Source organism: Rhinopithecus bieti, unplaced genomic scaffold (genome assembly GCF_001698545.2).
Source record: "Rhinopithecus bieti isolate Rb0 unplaced genomic scaffold, ASM169854v2 scaffold_5882, whole genome shotgun sequence".
NCBI classification, from domain to species: domain Eukaryota; kingdom Metazoa; phylum Chordata; class Mammalia; order Primates; family Cercopithecidae; genus Rhinopithecus; species Rhinopithecus bieti.
The window spans coordinates 2,353,337-2,376,112 of NW_016805188.1; the positions used below are offsets into that span (position 1 = coordinate 2,353,337).

The 22,776-nt window shown below is 39.6% G+C and overlaps 1 protein-coding gene across 1 annotated transcript in view; it reads right to left on the reverse strand.

Moving 5' to 3' along the window:
- The window catches only part of RAPGEF5 (Rap guanine nucleotide exchange factor 5), a 247,705-nt gene that overhangs the window by 81,593 nt on the left and 143,336 nt on the right, over window positions 1–22,776 (reverse strand). Inside the window, 1 exon segment of the mRNA XM_017871557.1 lies at window positions 22,168–22,293. Within this exon segment, the coding sequence (XP_017727046.1) occupies window positions 22,168–22,293 (126 nt within the window).

The following is a 22,776-nucleotide window of genomic DNA, read 5'->3' on the forward strand; positions in this document are numbered from 1 at the left end:
AGAGCAACACTTTAAATCTCTTTTTTCTTTTTTCGGGGGTGGTGGTGGGGTGGTGTGGGAGGACATTCTCAATCTGTCACCCAGGCTGGAGTGCAGGAGCACAATCTCAACTCACTGCCACCTCTGCATCTTGGGCTCAAGTGATCCTCCCACCTCAGCCTCTTGAGTACCTGGGACTACATGCACACACCACTGGCCCAGCTAATTTTTTATTTTATTTTGTAGAGACGGGGTTTCACCATGTTGCCTAGGCTGGTCTTGCCTAGGCTGAGCTCAAGCAATCTGCCCACCTCAGTCTCCCAAAGAATACCTTAAATCTCTAAGAACACATTTCAATTGGTGAATTGTGATAGAGCCCAGAGAGAAGGGACATTTTACTGAGAGATTCTCTTCCTAAGGAGGGATCGTCAAACTCTGCTGGTGGTCATCAAACTCCACAGGGCACTGGCTTGCCCTGCTTTGCATTCTGACCATCAGCTTAGCTGAGGCACTCAAACAGACCAGGCTAAGCTGAGAAGAACAGCTGGCATGCTTGTTAAATTGGACAATGGCAAAGCTAGGCAAGGAGTTACATATACATCAGATCAGAATGACCTGCTCTAATTCAGGGTCTTAGCCTGAGAGTAGCTCATGTGAGACAGCACCAAGCCTTGGCCACTACTTAAGATATGATAAGTATTTTGTGAAGTATAAAACATCATGCAATTATCAGTTACTGGACCATTAATAGCTAACATAATTTTATTCCATAGTGGTAGAGGTAACAACAACTGAAGAACTAAGGAGACAACACTGCCATATGCAACAAACAGAACTACCAGGAACGGGCAACTGGGGAGGAATCAGCCATGACCAGGCAGATAAACCGATGACAACTGACACTGAGGGCTTACCATACAGCAGGCAAAGCTAAGGGCTGAAGATCCACTACCTTACCTAATCACTATAATGATCCTATGAGACTAATGCTATGAAAATTCCCATTTTACAAATGGAGACGGGAGCCCAGAGATTAAGTAAGAAAGATCACAGAGCAGAGAGATGGTGAAGCTGAGATTGAACCCAGACAGGCTCGACCCCAGTGCCCTTAACCAGAACTACAGTTGTCCCCTAAGATGGCCAATGCTCTATATTATAGATGACAACTATCAAAGGAGATGTCACTTTCCCTCGAGCTGACTGCCAGTGCAGGGCAATCTGTTGGTGGGTCCGGCAACAGGGAGGTCTAGGCCAAAGTGAAAGTCAAAAGTTCTAGCATAGCCGGTTTTTAGTTCTGGATGTCTTGTCTGGTTTGGGAAAGCCATGCAAGGGCTTTCATTCTAAGAGAGGAAGAGAGTTGGCAGGATCTGAGTGCAGTGGTGTGACCATAGCTCAACCAGCTCAGATCAGGCAGTGCTCGAGACCCAGCAAGTGGAAAATGAAGTGTCGACCAGACCCGAATCAGTGACCAAGGCAGGAACAGAGCTAAACACGGCAGAGACTGGCTTTAGAGGAAGGCTGTGTTTGTGGGCACCTATGTCTCTGCAACTTGAGATATGCAGGTTAAGGCTGGTGGAGATGGGGCTCCCAGTATATAAGCTGCCTTGGGCCTGATGGGCTCAAGAACTGGGTAGACATGAATTATAGACTTTAAAATGGCTAATTTTATGTTATGTAAGTTTTACCTTAAAATTGAAAAAAAAAAAAAAAAAAAAAGAACTGGGCAGAGATGAGTCTGTGGACACAGATTTGTTGGCCAGGGAACACATGAATCTGCCCCAGGGAGCCACAAAGGGCTCTGAGAAATATGTCCTGAGAGGTACAGTTTCGGTAGCTGGAAGGTCCAACAAAGAAGAGTTCGGGAGGATAAGTAGCAGCAGATTATTTCCACTTTCTGAGCCACTCTACCCTGTGGGAGAGGAAGCCCTGGAATTACTCATGACGTTCTAGAAAGGTGACTTTCCACTAGTGGGTGATGAGATAAAAGTGGCTGCTTGGGGACCAATATAAAGAAGTATTAACAGCAGAGATGGACCCAGCTGTCCCTCAAGCTGAAGCAGAGTCTATCAGCAATATCATAGAACAAATGAAGATGATTCTGGATCAAGAGTCAGGGCTATACTTTGTACCCTTTCCAACACAAAGATTCTACAAAACTAATCTTGATTCCACTTTTCTCACAGAAGCCCAAAGTGTTGGCTCTCCTAAATAGGAAGAAGGCGCATGATTTAGCAGTTAGGTATCTCTTCCCATCTTGTACTATGGAAATTCATATAAAGCCTAGCTGACCAAGCCATCAATACCCACATCTGTTTCTGTTCTATAAATGTGGGTACAGCAGAATTATAATACTTATCTGAAAAAAAAAATCTCCTCTAGCCAAAAAGAATTTTGTTCGAGAACAACCCTTAGATAATTTGCTGACAATGTATCTCACGATTCTTTTTCTCATGAAAAAAAAAGTAAACAGATGTTTTTTAAAAAGGTCAAAATATTGCTGGCAAGATAGAATTGATTAAGAGAGAGATTAAGTTAGCAGATGTATGTCAAGGTGAGCCGCTTAGACTCACCCAACCACAAAGGAGCTGGCCTAACAAATACGTCTTTGTACAAGATACTCTGGCAGAAGGAGAGTATTTAGATAATGATAATTAGTTCTTTCCTTTTTTTAATCCCACACATATTAAGATTAATAACTCTAATGAAAGCCTAAGCAAGATTAATAGGATTCATCATCCCAACATTTATAAAATCTAGGTAAAGTCTGACTTTTATAGATATGAAAATAAACATATATTTATTACAGAACTTGACCAAACTCCAACAGAAAACCAATATGTATGACTAAACAGAAAATTTCTGGCTACTAGAGAAAAACTGTATGTATTAAATCTCATTGCCTCTAAGAGTATCATCATACAAAACAACTTGTCTAATAACCCTAAAACCAGAGCAAGCCTAGCAATGTGATCCCAGGGCCAATTTCAGCTAGTAACCTACTGCACAATAGAGCAGAAAAGATGGGACAGACTGTAGCATCTTGAAATATAAAGTCAATGTCTTTTTATTATGAATATATTTCAACATGTTGTATTAGCTTGACAGATCATTCTGGATACTGGCAGGAAAATGCACACTCAGCAAGGGTTTTGAAAGTGTTTAATGAAGGGGCTATTTACAGCTGTGTAGGTAGGTTTGATGAAACTAAGCAAAAATGGTGAGAGAGAACCAGGACTAGAAAAGAGGGAGATCTCAACTAGCCCTGGGCTGGAAGGGGTAAGGGGAGGTAAAGGTAAGTATTGGATCCCTTTGGAAGCTGGAGGCATAAATGAGAAGCTACGAAGGAGGAGCTGCAGTCACTGCCAGAACTGCATGAGGAAGCTAGACAGACGTAGGAGGAATATCCTGACCTTTCTCTCCTTCCATCCTCTGATCTCCTGCCGATGCTTCCCACCAGCTGCATCCCATTCAGAGCAGGAGGACAAGAAATCCAGGGTGACGCATTCCGCAGTGTGTGGTGAGGACTCGCTGTCCCAGCACAGGGCAGACGTGAGAATGGAGAAAGGGATGCAAATAGAGACAGCCCAGCATGCCTCACATTTCACAGTTTCCAGAGAAGCTTGTGTTAAGTTTTCATTAGTTTAGACTACACCATATTGGTCATGTATTTCATCATCCTGCTGTCCAGAAAACAACTCAAAAATCTAAAAGCTTTAGGGTAGGGTGTGTTAGCATTTTCCTACTTGACTGATTACAATTTCTACATGCTTTATGATCTTAACAGTGTTTCTTGTCTAGTGCCCACATCAGTTTACTGTAATTTAGCTTCTACAGCTTGTTTCACAATCTACACTTCCCATGTGACCTTTGAGAGTGGTTAGTCAATCACACAGGTGTTGCTGTTTATCATAAAAGCTTAAATTTTATTAAATATTTTCCAGCAGGCTTCTAGTTCCAATATAAAAGTTCTTGGATGATGACCAGATTTGGGATTGGGATGGAGGGTAGAAGAGGGAGGAGAAATGGCAGGGACAGTTCTACTCTGATGACAGCTATATGAGAACAGTGGCTTGGTTGGTTTGGTTTTACATCCAGAACAATGTCTGTTAAATGAATGCATGGCCTGGCAAATGATGGATAAGTGGACAGATACTGTAAATCAGAATGGCTCAAGGTCAAGGACAGAGAGGTCAGCAAAAGCAAAGAGGCAGAGGTTCAGTCTCAGAGGAACTAAGTCGAAGCGGCAGGCTTGGGTAGAAAAGGGAAATTCAAGCCTGACGTCTGCAGAACGAAAGGACAAAATCTAGTCCACCGTAGCCAGGAACCAAAGCTCTAAAGTCAGATCTAGGCTAAGTCTGAGTAATGGGCATAGCACTCTGGCAGAAGAAAGGGAGCTTGATTCTGACTCCAGGGTCTTTGGAGCCAGCTCTTACCCAGGAAGAAGCCAGTCCTCAAAGAATGGTTGAGTTCACAGCTGCAGACAAGGCCTCAACCTATACTGAGAGGACATGGGTTACAGGGCTTGCCTTATCTACAGCCAAATCCCAGCAGCCATCCAATAGCTGTGTTTCTGGGAGAATAAAAATATACTCCCCAAACTCCAAAGCATCATCTAAAAAATAAGGTTATTATGCATCTTCCAGGACTTTTAGGCACTAAAACAGACAGTGAAGGCCTAGCACAGTCCCCTGCCACCCCAACTACAGTTCAATCATCAATGAGTAGATAAATCTAATTTGTTTAACGATTTACACGTCTTACCAAGAACCCTTCCACCAAGCCGCAAGCCAGGGATATGGTCAATTTCTCTCTATTTCATGGGTAATAACCAATTCTTAATAGCACAAAACTTAAACTCAGATGATGGCAGCCCTTCAAAGAACTTATGGCCTGAATCAAATTAAACTGATATCCACCAAAGCGAAGACAGACCTAGTTCAAATCCTAGAGTTGCCACTTACTAGCTGGGTGGTCTATCTCTCTGAGCATCAGCTTTCTTGCCTGTGAAATGCGATAATCCCTACCTTATAGACCCAACTGAACACTGGACACAGAGAAAGCCCTCAATAAATAGAGGGCAGAAAAATATACAAACTATATTGTAACTGTATGCCATCCAAGTATACTAACACTGAAGTATTACAAAATTGAATTTGTATCAGGGTCTTGCTATGATTTTGTTTATATGTATGTGTATATCAAAATCATCCAAATTTAAAAAACACACACAAATATCATAAAATTTTTTCCACTGCAATGCAAACCACTGCCTATGGTGCTGTACGCGCTACTGAGAGGCAGAGAATTAACTACAGAGCTCAGGGAACCTGCAGAAAAGGAGGTTCTAAGCCCCTCTGCCAGAGGAGTACTAAGGATGATGAAATTGATCACTTTCATGGGCATGTGGGCCTGTTTTTTTCTGTTACTCACCTCACCCCAAATCTCACTCACCAAGAAGTGTACACCTCTAGAGACCAAAAACTAAAAGAAGGGAGACAAGGAAGTTCAGTTGTCTCTCTGACTCTTACATTTTTAAACATAAAATGTCAAGAGACAGCTAATGCTCTATGGGCGCTTGGTCTTTGGTCAGGGTTACTGATGATCTGCAAAGGCACAGTTGCATCCTTCATTGTTGATACGACTGGAGTATACACAGGAGAAAACACAGCAATGACAAACAAGGTGTGATGCCAGTCATGGTCACCAGAAGTGAGGCAGCTGGCATGCCACTGCTTTCTGCTGCTCCTCTGTTCCAGATATGGTGGTTATTTCCTTCTGCAGAGACTCGGAGGTATAACCATTCGCCCTGGTTAGAAGGCCCGAGGGAATAGGTGAAGGGTCAGCCAAACTAGGAAACCACTGAGATTCTCTGAGCCACTTACCACCTACATGCTGTGGACCAGGGCTCTTCAGCAGTGCCTCAGTTCCCTGAAACCAGCAGCCGGGGTCAATGGGCAACTGACAGCATGGTACAGTGTGCACACATGACCCGACAGAGGCCTATTTGAGATCACGTCAGAAGAAATGAGGATGCAGAAATCTAAATTAGATCCTTAAGCATTTCCTGAAATGTTGAAGAAGAAAGGGAAAAAAATTGCCAGTGACCAGAAGCACTGCTTTTCACTAGCAGCCCAAAGGTAGGACAGAAACCTACACTAAATTATGATTAAAGTTTCTACATTCTGGTTGCAGATATATTTGTCCCATGGGGTTTGAATAATCCATGGCAGCAGTTTTACAGAAGCCTTTACAACTGAATAACAAGAGGATAACATGACTTCCCAGAGCAGCATAAAATAGCTATCCCTGACTGGTTCCTATGGCCTTGACTACTCCTCTCAAATTCCTCCCATAGGATCTGAAACTTAGTTGTGTTTGACTCAGTGAAGAACTAATTCATAAACGGAAATTATTTGAAAAAGCTAGTTCTTACCTCTGAGAAGACCCAGCAGAAGTATTCTTCAAACTTAAAAAGGAAATACACTCTAAAAAATTGAAAGGCTTCAAGTCAAGGAACTCTATCACTCTTCCCAAATTTCCTGTGTGTGTGTGTGTCAACGTGCATCTGCATGTGTGTACGTGAAGATATGCCTGTGTGTGTGTGCATGCATGCGTGTGGAACTTCCGTGGGGGCAAAGCAGTAATCAAAAGGGGAGTTTCAGTATTTATGCAAGTTATGGAATGAGAAATTTCTAGCTACTGTAGCAGCTGCCAGATCACATGGAATGGGAGTGAGGAGATACAAAGCATCTTAAGTAAACACTCTTGTTTTTTCATGTTTTGTACATTCCTTGGTGTTTTTAGGGAGGCACGCCTTTAGTCTCTGCTGTAACCATGTCAGAAACTCCATTTCACAGTTTGAAACAAGGTTGGGATAAAGGCAGACAAAGTGTCACTCTTGGTGCATGGAACAGTAACAGGAGGTTGGTATTAAAAACAGGTTAAGGCCGGGCGTGGTGGCTCAAGCCTGTAATCCCAGCACTTTGGGAGGCCGAGATGGGCGGATCACGAAGTAAGGAGATCGAGACCACTCTGGCTAACATGGTGAAACCCCGTCTCTACTAAAAAAAAAAAATACAAAAAACTAGCCGGGTGAGGTGGCAGGCGCCTGTAGTCCCAGCTACTCGGGAGGCTGAGGCATGAGAATGGCGTAAACCCGGAGGCGGAGCTTGCAGTGAGCTGAGATCCAGCCACTGCACTCCAGCCCGGGCGACAGAGCAAGACTTCCGTCTCAAAAATAAATAAATAAAATAAAATAAAATAAAATAAAATAAAATAAAATAAAAACAGGTTAAAAGAATGTAAGATGTAATTAAATATTGCTAAAATGATTTGAGAGGCAAGCAAAAAAGTAAACAAAAAACCAGAAGGTAAAAAGGAAGAGAGAAGGTTAAAATAAGACAAAGATGAATTTGATTGCATAGTGGCAGATCTCCCCTGCCTTTTTCTCTAAGGGAGGGAATAGGTGTGGAGAGGACAGGAGGACAGACTGGGTGAACAAAAAAGGAATTAGTATTTAAGTGAGGAATTAGTATTAAAATGATAACACATACAAAAAATAAATTCTCTTTTCCTGAATATTAATGTGCACCTGGAGTGCCAAAGAAGGTCAAAATCCTCACATACAAACCTGTCCAGGTAAGATCTTTGCGCCACAACCTGTGATCCATTAAAGTCTGAAAGTCTGCATCCACTCTTTACCAGGGATGGATTCTTCCAAAGATTTTTCTATATTACAAAGTGACTATTGGTGATGAATCTTCCTGCCTTTTCTGCTTATCATTTCCAGGTTCATTCTCTAAGGTAGAAAACTTCTAATGTAAAACTTTAAATATCCAGTGAACTGGAATCCTGAAGCTGGTACAACTTTGGATTTTTACGGATGTGATTTTAAGTACTTGACTCTGGGAAACATTTCAAACCACCCACAATTTCCTTTTCTATCAGCTCCAGTACCACAAACACTGACTGAAAGCCGAGTGCTGAACACTGGGGATAAAAGTTCAAATAAAACGTAGGAATGCTCTCAAAGAGTAGATTCTTCACGTGAGAGATAGACATTTAAGAGACAAAAATTTGCATGTTTTAAAAACAGTAATTTGGAGTTAGTGGGTAGCGGCCAATGAACCTAACTACATCAAGAACTAGGTTACTTTCTTCGTATTTCTAAGGGTTCAAGGCAGTAAGAGCAAGCATTTCCTTCATTGTAGAGATCTGGGAATTCCAGATTTTGACCCTCAGGACATTCTGATCTCGGAAAAACAATTCCAAATATTTAATGACTTGACTTGAAATATCATTTTAATGTCCTGATAACAGACACTTCTAGCTGGATATGCTAGATCAGCCATCTGTCCTGTATCAACACCATTTCACAGAGTAAATTTTTAGAAGTTCTATCCACTGGAGTATTTTTAGAACATAAAAGAACAGAATGATTCTTAGCATTGATAGACATATTCGATCAGAGTGAAAAAAGAGCTACTCAGAACTTCCTGAGTAATCAATTGGTATCCTTTATAAAATGGTGACATTTTCCCAGAAAGAGTTCAATACTCAAAAGCATGGATATTGCTGAATTTTGGGGGAAGGGTGTCTTCAAGTTAAGAAAGGAATTTTAGAGCTAGAAGAAATCTTAGACCTCTAATATCCTAATTTATTAGATGAGAAGACTGAAGCTCAGAGAGGTAAGGTGATTTACTAAATCAGCACTCAACATATTAACTTGGGAGGTAGTTTGTTCATCACAGAACTTCAATTCTTCCAGAACAAAATGAATGTCTTTGATGCTAGTGATAAAATAGTAAATTATCTGAAGAAAAACTATGCATGTAATAGTTGATCAAGAAATCTTACATTACAAAAATAAATCACAGCTATATTAAAAATCCAAGTGAGGCCAATCTCAGTGGCTCATGCTAATAATCCCAGCACTTTAGGAAGGTGAGTTGGGAGGATTTCTAGAGCTAAGGAGTTGGAGACCAGCCTGGGCAACATAGTGAGGCCTTGTCTCTACAAAAATATCAAAAAATGTGCTGGGTGTGGTGGTACATGCCTGTAGTCTCAGCTACTCTGGAGGCTGAGGTGGCAGGATTGTGGCTGCAGTGAGTTGTGATCTTTCCATCACACTCCAGCCTGGGCAACAGAGTGAGACCCATGTCACAAAAAAAAAAAAAAAAAAAGATCTGAGTGAAAAGTGCAACTCCAAAAGGAACAGAAAAAATAAAATAAAATTTTACAGAATGAAGGGATTTCTCATTTTAAAGACAATTTAAAAAATAAAAAAATTAACAGTTTCACTCATGTGTATAAAAATAACTAATTAGGAGAGGCGGCGCCAAGATGGCCGAATAGGAACAGCTCCAGCCACTGTGGCGATTCCTCAAGGATCTAGAACTAGCAATACCATTTGACCCAACCATCCCATCACTGGGTATATACCCAAAGGATTATAAGTCATGCTGCTGTAAAGACACATGCACTCATATGTTTATTGCGGCACTATTCACAATAGCAAAGACTTGGAACCAACCCAAATGTCCATCAATGACAGACTGGATTAAGAAAATGTGGCACATATACACCATGGAATACTATGCAGCCATAAAAAAGGATGAGTTCATGTCCTTTGTAGTGACATGAATGCTGCTGGAAACCATCATTCTCAGCAAACTATCGCAAGAACAGAAAACCAAACACCACATGTTCTCACTCATAGGTGGGAACTGAACAATGAGAACATTTGGACACAGGAAGCGGAACATCACACACCGAGGCCTGTTGTGGGGTGGGGGGAGGGAGGAGGGATAGCATTAGGAGATATACCTAATGTAAATGACGGGTTAATGGGTGCAGCACACCAACATGGCACATGTATCCATATGTAACAAACTTACATGTTGTGCACATGTACCCTAGAACTTAGAGTATATATTTAAAAAAAAACTAATTAGGAAACAAACTAAGTAGAAAACAAACTGAGGAAAACAATATGCAACAAATGTGACAAAATTGTATATCCTTCATATATAAATAACTGTCCAAATCAATGAGAAAATTTCAGTGAGAAAAATGAGAAAGGAGAAAAATAAAGTACTTATAGAAGAAAGACAAATAGGTTGATATAAGTTGCAAATATTCAATTTCACTAGAAATGTACATTTGAACAAGATAGTATTTTCCTCCCTCTCCCTTGCCCCACCATCAACCTAACAAAGATGCATAGTTTCTCCTACTCAGAATTATAACACTCAATGAAGGTGAAAGCTAAGATGAACGGATTACAGAACAAGTAGTTTCATATATTGCTGATTTAAGTAAAAACTAGCCAAGCTTTATGCAAAGTGGTTGAGCAAAAACATAAAAGATAGTAATGCAGTTTATATTTATAAGTAGTAATTCTGCTGCTAGGAATTTATCTTTAAGAATATAAACTTAGGTAAAGATTTTTGGAGAGTTGCGCATTATAGTTTATAATAGCAAATTCCCCCAGGGAAGGGTAGCTAAGTAAAGCATGTTATGAAAATATGAGGAAAGTCTCAGAAATACAAAGATTGGGGACAGCAAGGGGGTGGGGGGAGGAAATAGCGGTTTATCATTAAATTTTTATTTTCCTCCTTGTAGTTTTCTATTATTTCTAAATTCTCTATGGAGGGCATATATTACTTTTACAGTAGGAGAACAACTTTAAACAACAAAAATTCTTTAGCAGAAATGTGCTATAAATTCCAGCAAGTTGCCTGCTACTTTATTCTGGACTGTTAAACACCTGTAAACCTCTTCCAGATGAAGCCTGTTTCCAAAAACAAATTCAATCAGTGAAACAGGCCAAGGACTATGTATAGTATACTCAATTGTTTTTTTTGGAAAAGTGTATTTTGTAGCTAGAAAATGGGGAAGGGAATGAATTGTAAACTCCAATGTGCAACCTCCTTTAGATTTGAGATTTATAATCTTTGTCATTTATAATTTATGTCCTGACCTGGCCATAACCCAGGAAGTAAAAAAGATGATGCTTAATTTAGCAAATGCCTTACAGGAATGTAAGAAAACAATTTTCTGGAAACAAATACCTTATTCAAAGTGCACTTTCTCCTCCCATCTGGAAGCCTTTCCTGGCCCTTTCTTCTGTGTGTTTTTGCCCTTCTTCTTTACTGGGTTTTCCTGTCTGGGTTTTCACATGCTTCTGTCTCATTTCACATGCTTCTGTCTCATTAAATGCTGGTATCTTTGGGGCTCACATCACACCTTGCTCATTTCTGTCTCTGTTCTATTTCATGTGATGTCTTGTTCATAGGTGCTCAACAAATGCTTTTCTCAGTGAATGAAGGTAAGAATAAATCTTGGCCAGATATTTTTAAATTTTGCTCTACTTATAAAAAAAAGGTTGTACTGACACTAAAATTATTTAGGCCATCAACAAAGTTAACTTTATGTATTGTCACTGAATGACCACCACTGGTGGCAACAAGCTAAAGAGCTATTTGATTGCCTTCTAACTTGACTAGTATAACTCTTTGTAATCATCTCTGTGCATTCAAATGAAGGAATCTGAATTAAGCTGCTAATGGTGGAGAAACTAAATGTCTGATCAGTTCAGCAGAGATCATAAGGGATGATTATAAGGGATGCTGGCCTCTGTCTGAAGACCTCAGTGTGACCAAAATCCCTGTGTCTCTGGCTCATCACATTCAGCTAAAGAGTAATTCCCTTTACTGGGTCTTCCACAGGCCTGTGCTGCCCAACTCTTCTTTTTTATAGGGTCCCCTAGACTGAGATGTCTGCAGCCTACTATCATCTATCACTCAGAAGGAAAAGTCACCATTTTTTGCTTCTTTAGTCTGGATTGAAGCAATCTAAAAACTTGGGTTTGGACCAAAATGAGACCAACAAGACACTCTTTTGCTACGTTCTTTCCCAAAGATTCTACGGAAGAACTGGACTAGCCAGATGTGGAACGTAAAGTAGAAGTCAGAGCTAAGATGCAAAAATCGCAAACCACAAAGGGCGGGGCACCATTATTGGTGCAGCTGCAGATGCTGAAGGTACCTACAGCCACTCTGATCGTTATTAATAAGGTTCTTTCCAGGGTGTGGTGAATTCTGTCAGGTCTGTGCACATCTCCTCTATGTGCCAAGTTTATGAGTAATACTAAAGGACAGGAACTTAGATTTACTGACTTGGGATGGAAGTGGGATCTACTGACAATTGAGATAAAGGTCAGATGTGATTGCCAAATTATCATGGAAATGGCATTTAATAGTTCAACAAGTCATGAAAGGCTTCTGTGCACAAACATCTGGCATTCAAGTATATTCCTTAAAGACAATCAGAATAAAACTGGCTCTCTCTTTTGTTCCAAAGTTTCTTTTCTCAGATTTTAAGGAATAGGCAGAAGTCGTCCTTGTTCAGGCTCAAGATCTTCCTTTCATCCCTTTCTTGGCTTACCCTTTAGTCACAAACCTGTAGGTATAAATCAATACCAACTTGGGCTGTGTGTGCTCTCATGTCTCCATTTCGTACAGTTTTAAGTACATATCTTTTAAAATTCCACTCATACATATTATTAGAGAGGACAGTATTATGTCTGTAACTTCAATTATCCTTCTCCCTCCCCCCGCCCCCCGTTTTTAGAGTTATACCTGAGTGTTGTTTTAATACTGAGATAATTTTTAGACATGTACTTCCAGATGGGTGTTTAATGAGAAGAACTGAATGATCCCATTTATTTTTTGGTGGCCAAATTGTTTGTGCCCACTTTCATAAGTCACTAATTTTCGATGGGCTAACTGCTAATAGGTAGGGTAGGAGCAGTTCAAAAGAAGTGTTGTATATACTTGTTAATAAGTTATTAACAAAATTGCTTCTGATTACAGAGGCTAAAAGGTATCTACTTTTACTAGAAGAATATTATCAGTGGAAATGTTTTAACATTTTCTTGGGACTAATGCACTTCCAACAGAACTAATGGTCATAGAATGTATTTTGCCCATTTTAGAGGAAACTGCTTATAATCCTATTTAGCAGGTGCCAGTTTTAGAAATAAAGATTTCCTTCCCCAAGCCATTAAGACACATGATATCTAAAGTTCTTTCTAATGCCTATGACTCTCAGAGGAAAACTCCAGACTACTCAGATCGATGGTGAAAAATAATGCATCATCACAAACCCCCAATTTGTAATAACAATAAGTTGACTGAATAGGGAGAAAGTGATAGCATCCATCAACCATAAAACTCACCTTGGGATTTTATTATGCATTGTGCCATTTGGGGAATGTTAAGAATTCTTTATTCACAGGGGTGTCAACATAAAGCTTGTTCTACTTCTATAAATCCTAGCCAAGGCAAGATCATGAAAGGTTTTAAGAACTATCTGTATGAAGTACCACTCTCTCCTCTCTTTGATGATGGAGGGCAAAAATTTTACCTGGACACATTCCACCCCAACTCCCACCTCTGAGGTCACCCAGATATGCTTTATGACTCATTAAGTTTTTTAAGCCTTCTTGTGAATCCATACCTCCAAGCCACTTTCTGACATCTTAATTGTCTCATTATCACCATTATTCTCTCCTATTATGTGTTTCTTGGATCTTGAGGTGCCCCTAATCCTTTACTCTGACTCACTTTTGCCTCAGTCATGCCCAGTCATTCCTGGAACCTGAACAAAGAGGGCATTTACAAGGATTTGTTAAAATGGTTGAGCCTTGTTCACTTATGTACAAATGTGCAATAAATGAACATACATGCCATATCTTATTTCTCCATGTTTTTAAATGTAGGAGGGAAATGCTGGAAAAGAGGGGAAAACCGCAAAATTCAAAACCTATTCCAGTTAAACCTAAGTACTGCAACATTGACCTCTTCAGACCAAAACAATCATCCTTTTCGCTTCAAAAAGAGAGCAGATAATTTTATTACAAAAAATAAAGACAAATTTTTATGTAACAGCAAACAAGAACTTGGTCATGTTGTAAGTAAAATATGCATATTTAGCATGATTTATTAGAAAAAATGTACTGTACACTTGCCCACAGTCTGTTATGTTCTGTTATGATATTTTCAGCAATCTTCTATTTTTGCTATCTTAAAACAACATTTAGGACTGCTGGATGCCAGATGGAATTTTTCCTTTCCACCCACTTCCCACTGCAAAAGGAAAAAAAGGTTCTTTGCATCCTACATGGAGATCTTTTATAAATTCCTTTTCCTCATCTTTAGCAACCAAAGTATATGAATGACTCAGAAATCATCAAACTTTGGCTGAATCAATATAAGGCAAATATACAGCACAGTAAGTTGTATTTAAAGTGAACATATCTACCTGTATGGTGTTTATTAACAAAAGATATTCATATTATGTGCATGCACAAAATTCATTTCTACAAAAATAGGACTGACTCCAAGTCAACTTTTAAAAGAAAAATGGTGATATAACAGTATATTTTAGGGAAAAGGTAATAAATTAGAAGTGAACTATCACTGGACATTCTGTCTTCACTGGAACTGAAGTCCCCTGACTTGGGCTGCCCACAGCAAATCCCTTGTATGTATGCTGGTTACTACTTAATATGAAATTGACAGGACTGTGAAGAAAGGGGGACCAGAAAGCTTTGAAGGAGTGAATGTGACCCATTCTTCTCCTTCAAATCTGTTCCCACATTGCAATGGAGGAATGTTAAAAATTCAAATCTAATCATTTTTCCCTCTTGCTTAAATTCTACACAAGAGCTTGCTATTGCTCTTAGCACACAATGTTTGGATAAACCCACAGGTCCTGCATCCTCCAGCTCCTGTGCCTTCTTCACCTGGCCCTACCTCTCCCATCCACAGTCCACACTTAGCTTCCAGCTGGTTGGTTCTGCTTCTAAAGCTGCTCTTTTCTCCACATCAGGCCCTCGTGTTATCACATGTGTTCTTTCCTCTGCCTGGAATACCATTCCCTCCTCACTTTTCATAGCTCTCCTGACCCTTCAGATTCTGTCTTTCTCTCAGGTAAATGTACATGACTCCCTAGACTAGCCAAGGTCCCCGTTAAATGCCTCCACAGCACTTGGATGCTGACCACACAGGTAAACTGTGAATTCAGTCTCTGAGTTTCTCGCAGAGCATTAGCTCATGAGGTCAGAGATGTCATAGGGCAGTCCTTTGGGAACCAAGCCACACTGTAAGTTGCTACCCATGTGTCTTTACTTCTTGACATCTCTTCTTTTTATTTTTCTAAACCTCAGTAGTACACAGTTATCATGAACAACTCTCCATCCGTCTGTGCATCCTTTCCCTAAACTTTTTGTCTTAAAGCATTCATTATAAACCCAAATAACACCAGCCTGGCAAAAGTTTCTAGTGTCGCCTGATCAGACACCAGTCTATATGGTAGTAACACTGTTATGTTAATGCAGATCAGGCCTTCTTGGGGGTAGAGAAGAAAAGAATATAAGGTCACCTGGGGTCTGGAGTGAGATATACCACTGGGGGAGGAGGGTGAGGGCAAAAAAACAATGACAACTTGTTTTTCAATCTTCACTTTAATGATTTTTCAACCATATTGCAGATGATATGGCTATTTTAATTTTACAAGAATTAGAACCTAATAAAGCTAGGAGTAGCATCTGTACAGCAGAGAATAAAAAGACCCTTTGATAACATGAGTTTGATAAATCAAACGAACTGAGCCAGTATCAATGTTCTTAATTGGGCCTTTTAAAATAAACTTGAGCACTTTAAAAAAATAGCATAATGACAAATTCCTCTCCAAAAATGCTCAAACTAATTTTTTTTAAATGTTAGGACTTGCAGTGGGCTTCTTGTGAGAACCTAAAAATACAGCTAATGAGCAGATGGCTCCACCAGACAGCAGGAGCACACCACTGACTTCCACTGGCAGTTAACTGCTATTTTTCTGGAGGAAAAGCTAGAATTTAAAGAGCACACAGAGTGAACCAAACTTGTAAACCTTGTTCCTAAGTAAATGAGAAGAGCATGGTTTGCTGCAGTTGTGAAATGTGTTTGCCAGATTTTACTTTCCTCTAAATGTCTTATTTAGACACTTCATTAAATGCTGTCTTGAATGGTTAACTGTTTTCCACGTAGAAATTCTTTCCCCACCTAGACTGTAAACTTCTTGGAGGCAAGAACTAACTACTTCTACTTTTTTGTTACTCTGTGGCCATATTATTCCCTATTAAAAATGGACTATAATAACTCACTCCAGGAAGCCTAATTCCATACTTTAATACCAACCCAACACAAAGTCAGGATTTTGTTATTAAGAAAAATAAACTGGTTTCAATGAGGTGATTTCTCAGTTTATAATCAGGCAACTTAATGTATTATGAATTGCCTATTATACCGTAGTTCTGACTTTCAATTCCATTACAATAGTGTTACAAAGTTCTACTTCTCTTTAGTAAGTGGTTTCTTGGTTAAACTAAATACTGATAAACTTCAAATAATGCTGGGGATTCCTTGAAACTTTACTCACCTAGATGTATAATTATAAGTTTGAAAACAATGATAAAACCTCTTTTCCTTTTAGTAATTCATATAGCGTAAAAAGAAGATTTTCACCTTATATTTAACTGCTTAAAAAATACAGACAAAATGAAAGTTGGAAAAAGGTAGAGACCAACTTTCAATATGTAAAATAAGCGTGACAGCAGCCAGAATACTCCAAACCACTTCTCCCCTCGTAATCCTTAAACAAGGAACCCTTTGACGTAGGCAGAATTCCAGGATGAGGCTGCAGGAAACAGGGAAAAGGAAATTCCGGTTGAGGCTGAGTGATAGAGACCCTACCCTGGCAGCAGACTGTGCCAAGATGCAGTTTCAGAGTGTGCAAAATCCCCTTCCCACCCATCCATATTTCATGAGTGAATTAGAAAAGGGGAAGGAAGTAGGGTGGGTCCCCGGACTTAACAAAGGAACAGAAGAAAATGGGGTGGGGCAAGGGAGGGATACAGACAGGATCCCTAGGGAAAGTATTGCTGAACAAGGTTTTCACATACATTTTACAGATACTGCTCATTTCTACAGCTGGAAGTCAGGAAGTCAGTTTAGGAGCTATTGTCGGTATTTCTAATCTACAATTTAATACACTACAAAGCATAAACTACATTTCAGGAAAAATACAGGCTCAGTTTTCTGGTAAACAGTGCAGCTATGGTCCTGAAAATAGGACCCACATCCATCTAGACACATACTTTGATGTAACTATTTTGCTGAAAATAAATTGTGAAGAGTTTATAAGCTTTTCAAATCTAAGTAACAACTGGGCAAGCACCTTTTCTTTTTCTGCATCCCTGCCCCCCACCCCCCATCCCTCCCTACGTATTCTTTCTGTCTCTGTCCTCCAGGGCTGCCCTCCGAGTGCATACCCTCTTTCACAGGACTGCTGTGGTTCCGGTTACGTTGGTTTCTGGGCCACCTATCAGTCCTCACTCCAGTGATGAAGGCTGAAGGAAGACACCCTCCAGAGGCAATCAGACTTGAATTCACTCTGGGCCCAAGTCTGCTTAATCCCTCTTCAGCTCCCTCACTATTCAGTCACTATTCAGTCAGACTGAAATAATGTAATTTATCTCATGAAGGCCCTGCCTCAACCATCTTCCTTAGGAAAAGTTAGAAAACCAAATGCTCAGTCGGTCCTCATTATTTTTAGAATGAAGTAAAACTTCTCAGCCCTCAAAATCCTCCACAGTCTGGTCCCAATCTCATTTCTCATGAAATCTTCCTTCTCCTGCCTCCCCTCCCACACCCACAACTCTTGGTATTCCGGCAACATGAAATCGTTTCAGAGTTCCAAAAAGCAACTAGTATGTTGGTATCTCTGTGCATTTTCTAATGCTAGTCTTCCCACTAGGAATACTTTTCTTCAATGTGGATTCTTTAAATCCAACCCAAAACCTAATTGAAGGTCCAGGTCAAACTCTACTTCTGCCCTATATAAGAATCCTGCTTCCTCAGGTGTAAATTCTTCTTCAGACTCCTATGTATCTCTCTTGGGATTCTCTTCACTGCTTCCTTGTATCTCAGCCATTTGTGTGGATATTTTTTCTCCACAACTAGACTATACTTCTTGAGGGCAGGAGCCACCATAGTTAGTCTGGCTCCTCTATGACATCGGCTTAAACAGAAGTTAGCGAATAAATGGATGACAGAGAGTATTCTAGAATAGAAGTATAGTAACACCAACTCAGACTACACAGATCAGGAGAGCAACCCTAAAATCCAAGTTAATTCTCAGGAAGGCACACATATTGCAGCAAATGCCAAAGCTCTGGCCAAATGTGTCAGTTTATTTGGGAGCTACCAGAGATTCTCTCTGTTTAAGGTATTTTCAAAGGGTTCTGGAATGAAAAGTTTGTGTTGTCCCCATAGTGTTTGCCAGAACCCCACCTAACAATTTGTCAGTGAGATAATACGAACATCTCAGCCACCTGAAGCAAACTGTAGGCAAACAAAGTAAGGTAAATGGCTTATGTAGCTTTCTGGCAAAGGTGGTAAGAAACAGAACATTCTTATGTCTGCCACTATACCAAAGAATCCTTCAAAATTGCTTACTATAAAACAGCATGCACATCCCCCATTACCAGTCACTGAATTCTGTCAATTTTACTGTGTAAATGACTTTCCACATTTACTCCCGCCTCCGTTCTTATGGTCACTGCCCCAGTTCAGGCTAGCTAGCACCTCTTACCTGACTCACTACAGTAGCTTTCTAAAGGTTCTTTCCAACATTTCCCTCTTCTTCACTCAATTATTCCTCTAAAGCAATGCCAGAGAGATCTTACAAAGGCCACATCTGATCATGCCACTTCCCTTATTTGATGGCTTTCCTTTGCCAAAAGGCAAGTTTAAGCTCGTTAGGGTAGCTTACCAGTCTTTCATAATGGAATTTTAGGCTGCCTCCCAGCCCACCCCTCTCCATTCCCTAGGAATCACCAGGACTGCAGTTATGTGTCTTCCCGTGGGTCCCTCTGCCTAGAATGCTGTCCCCTGCCTTCTTCTATGACCATTAGTCATTCTTCAGGGTCATGCTCAAAAGTCCCCATCTGATAACACGTGTCCCTTCCTCTATTGGCACAGTCACAGAATTGAGGCTAGGAAATACAATGCCTACACAGAGATAATTTCTTTAAAGAACCAACAGCTCAATGTTAACTCTACTATCATAATGTTTAGAAGACACAGCCAATTTCTTTCCCCTTCTGAAAGTCCTTCCATAATAATTTTCAACACATAGGAATGAGTGCTTGCTAATTGCGCCTACAGCTAGTTAATAGAAAATAGAAAAATGGAGTGCTTTCTGAGAAGCCTGCGATAATTATACATTTAACTTTTTAAATTTCAGAAACACCTCGGCAAAAGCACAGAGTGAAGCATTTCTCTAATGGCATGCATTTATAATCACAGCATTTAGCAGTTAAGAAAATATTAGAAATGCCTACTAAGAAAGCTGTAATCCCCTTCAATTTGTAACAAGATGTACCAGCAACAAAGGCTTTATTCTATCAAATTTATGTCTTTCCCCATGCAGTAGTGCTGCAAATTAGCTCTCTCTTTGGCATCTATGTGGCATTCTAGAACTGGAAAAGTAATGAAGGTTAGTCAAAAGGATGACTCAATAGGCAACTTGGGTTCTAACTCAAATTTTATCACGGTCTACTTAACTAGCTTTGGCCCAGGAATGGTGAATGAGGTCGATGAAGCATTTTAAAATCATAAAAGAAAGGAAATCTGTATGTAACTTCAGGGTTTGGTCATTATTGTTATAACAAGAAGAGGAAACTGCAGACCTAGGTTTACATTAAATAAACTGCAGTTTCCTCTGTCCATGCTGTGTGTCGGAACTGAGTTTCTATGAAGAGCAGACGACTGCTATTGTAAAGAAAGCGAGGACAGGAAAAATGAAAACGCTGCACTACCTTCATGAACACTGTGAGCTTAAGGGCTAAGCAAAGGTACAGGTACATCAAATGCCCCAGACATAAGATTGAAGTGAATTAGCAGGTGGTTTTTATTCCTAATAAATTACTGCAAAAAGTATAAGCATCTAGTATCAAATAATTCGTTTAGAGGAGTGCTACATCAATATCAGTTTGGAGAGTTGAGAGATTCCACTGGTGTCATCCTGCAGAAGGGAGATGACAGAATGGCTTCATTTATAGTTATCACTAGAAAGAAAGATCCCTAATATTCCTTTCCTTATTTTAAGCTTCACAGGAACGTCTATATACAAAAAGTTGTAATTCCAATATTACACAGCATCTTTCGTCTCAGAAACAAAAACGTTTCAGAGTTGTTAATGCACCCATTATATAACAGTCACGCAAGAAGTAAAAAATGTTAGTGTCTATTTTACAAATGAAGTGAAGGTTTAAAGGTTACAGAGCATATAACCATAGCAAAGCTGCAAATCTTCAATCACTAAATTTCTGCCTCATGTTAAAAGCCTTTACAATTATCAGCCCCAAGTGTAGATTTCTATAGTTACAGATTTGAAGAGTATTATAATCTCATTGGCTGTGACTACTTATAATATTCTGGACTGAACTAAATATACAACAAAGACAACACACAGGTATCTTTTTAATAAGTGCAAAGTTGTTTTGTCATAAGCCTTAATCACAAGCCTAAAGCTTATGATTTCTAACTTTGGTGAAGTGGTACCCTACTGTTCTACTGTTTGATTTTTGAAAGATCTTACCATACCTGAAGTTGTTACTGGTTTACTGCACCTAATTTGCAATCAGTTGTAAGATACAGCATTCATTTTAAGAACTATAAGGAAAGAGAAATGCTCACAATCAAACTATGACATGTTTTCATATCATCGATTGTTAAGACTACTGTGGGGAAAATGTGCATCTTGAAATCAATAAAATATGGCATATGAAAAACTGTTGCTCATCTAATTAAAATGAATCAAAAGGAAATTTTTTGAAAAATTTAAGCTGCACACTAGGATATTCAAATATCCTAAGGACACAGCAGTGGTTAGGAGTCAGTCTATGATGTAGTCAAACTTCAGGGTGCTTTTAACAACTTGAAAAGGTGCTAAATTTTCAATAGTTCCAAGCAAAGTGAAGGTTGCCTGAGACCTATATCCACACTTAAAGTCAATAGTCACCTCTGAAACAATTCAATCACAAAGCTTTGAAACTGCCTAATTATTCCCTTTCTTGAGACACCAACTGTTACAATTCGACGTCTCACTGTTAGAGAAGTGCTGTGTTATTAAATTAAGCAGCCAGCCAGCCTTGAGCATCTTACCTCCTCTCCTTCTCAGTAAAACCCTGCCATTTGTATTAATAGACTTGGAGCAGAAAAAGCATGAAGCAATGTTTTCCCCCCTGGAAAGGGCTGAAATAAAATCTCAAGGAAAAACAAAAGTCAGAGAATGACACACGTATAAGCACAGAGGAATGTTCCCCTTCATGAGCAATCCTGGATAGTGCAGCACTGACAGTGAAGTCTTACAACCACCAACAACCAAGTCAACAGATAACAATGTGTGGCACAAGAAAGTGGTCCCATTGTCTTCTCAGCATGACGGCAGCATTCTCAGTTCTAAGGCTCAATCTGAATAACTGCTTTCAGGAGGACCAAGCGGAACGTCCCTTTCCTCCAATTTTAACTGTATTCAAACAATATAACTCTTGTTGGAACACAAGCCTTCATAAGATACTGGGAAAACTCCCTTCTGACCCTCTCACTTGGTGAGAGCATCTATAATCTGTTTTTGTGTTTTTATCTATTTCTAGTGACTTAGGACACATTCATTTGGCAACTAGATCCACCTCTGTACTAAACATAAAAATATGTTGAAATGTTTTTTCAAAATTCATATTCTACAAACTATACGATAAGGCAAAACTTCCAAAATCAAACTTGAAAGCCACCCAAGCAGGATCATAAATAGATAAGGATTCATATTTGCTTAAATGTATTCTCATATTTCTACATAATTTACTTATGAGAAGAGTCTCTTATAAATCCAGTGTCATAAGCCACTTGCTTAGAACTATGAGCGCTGTCATTTTTACTAAGGAGGATGCTCTTGGGGGGAAAAAAACCCCAAAACCTAAAGAATTTAAAATTAAATAGTCTTTTGTTCAAACATGCAATCAGGCAGAAACATTTTCCACCCCTTCAAACCTGCATCCCCAAGAGGCAAAAGGCTTACGTGTTCAGACTTCTCCTGTTCTTTTTTGTCCGTCTGCAAAAACTGATAGTTTTCTCTTGCCAGCTTCTGAACTAGTTCAATTCGTCCGATTTCATCTCTTTCTTGAAGCTTGCACATCACCCCTGCCTTAAGAGTTGGAGAAAAAGCGAAGATATACTTAAAACCACAGTCCCAGGACATGACACCACCGCAAAGTTCACCTTATAATAAGCTCATCTTTTCCACTGCCTGGATTAAATCATGGTCTTGGGAAAATATTTTGCCTTTCAAAAACTGAAGTTACATTATTATAATCTAGGAGCACCATGCCAAAAGACTTAAAGTTGAGTCTGCATATCACTCTACTTTAAGAGCAAACTAAATCATTTGCTACTAAGTGTGCGCCTGATAGGCTCCTGTTTGTTTGTTCCTGACAGCCTGTTTCCTGTTACATAAGCAAAGCCTAGCAAGAGGTTAAAAACTCATGGGAAAGTTAGCCAGGAACCACACTGGTGAAAGGGCGAAGTGATACAGAGCCCTAAAAATAACAGTATACAACACCCCAATTCTTTAGCCCCACAACAAATTATTCCATATGTAAATAAACCCTTAACAACAAGATCACAAGAT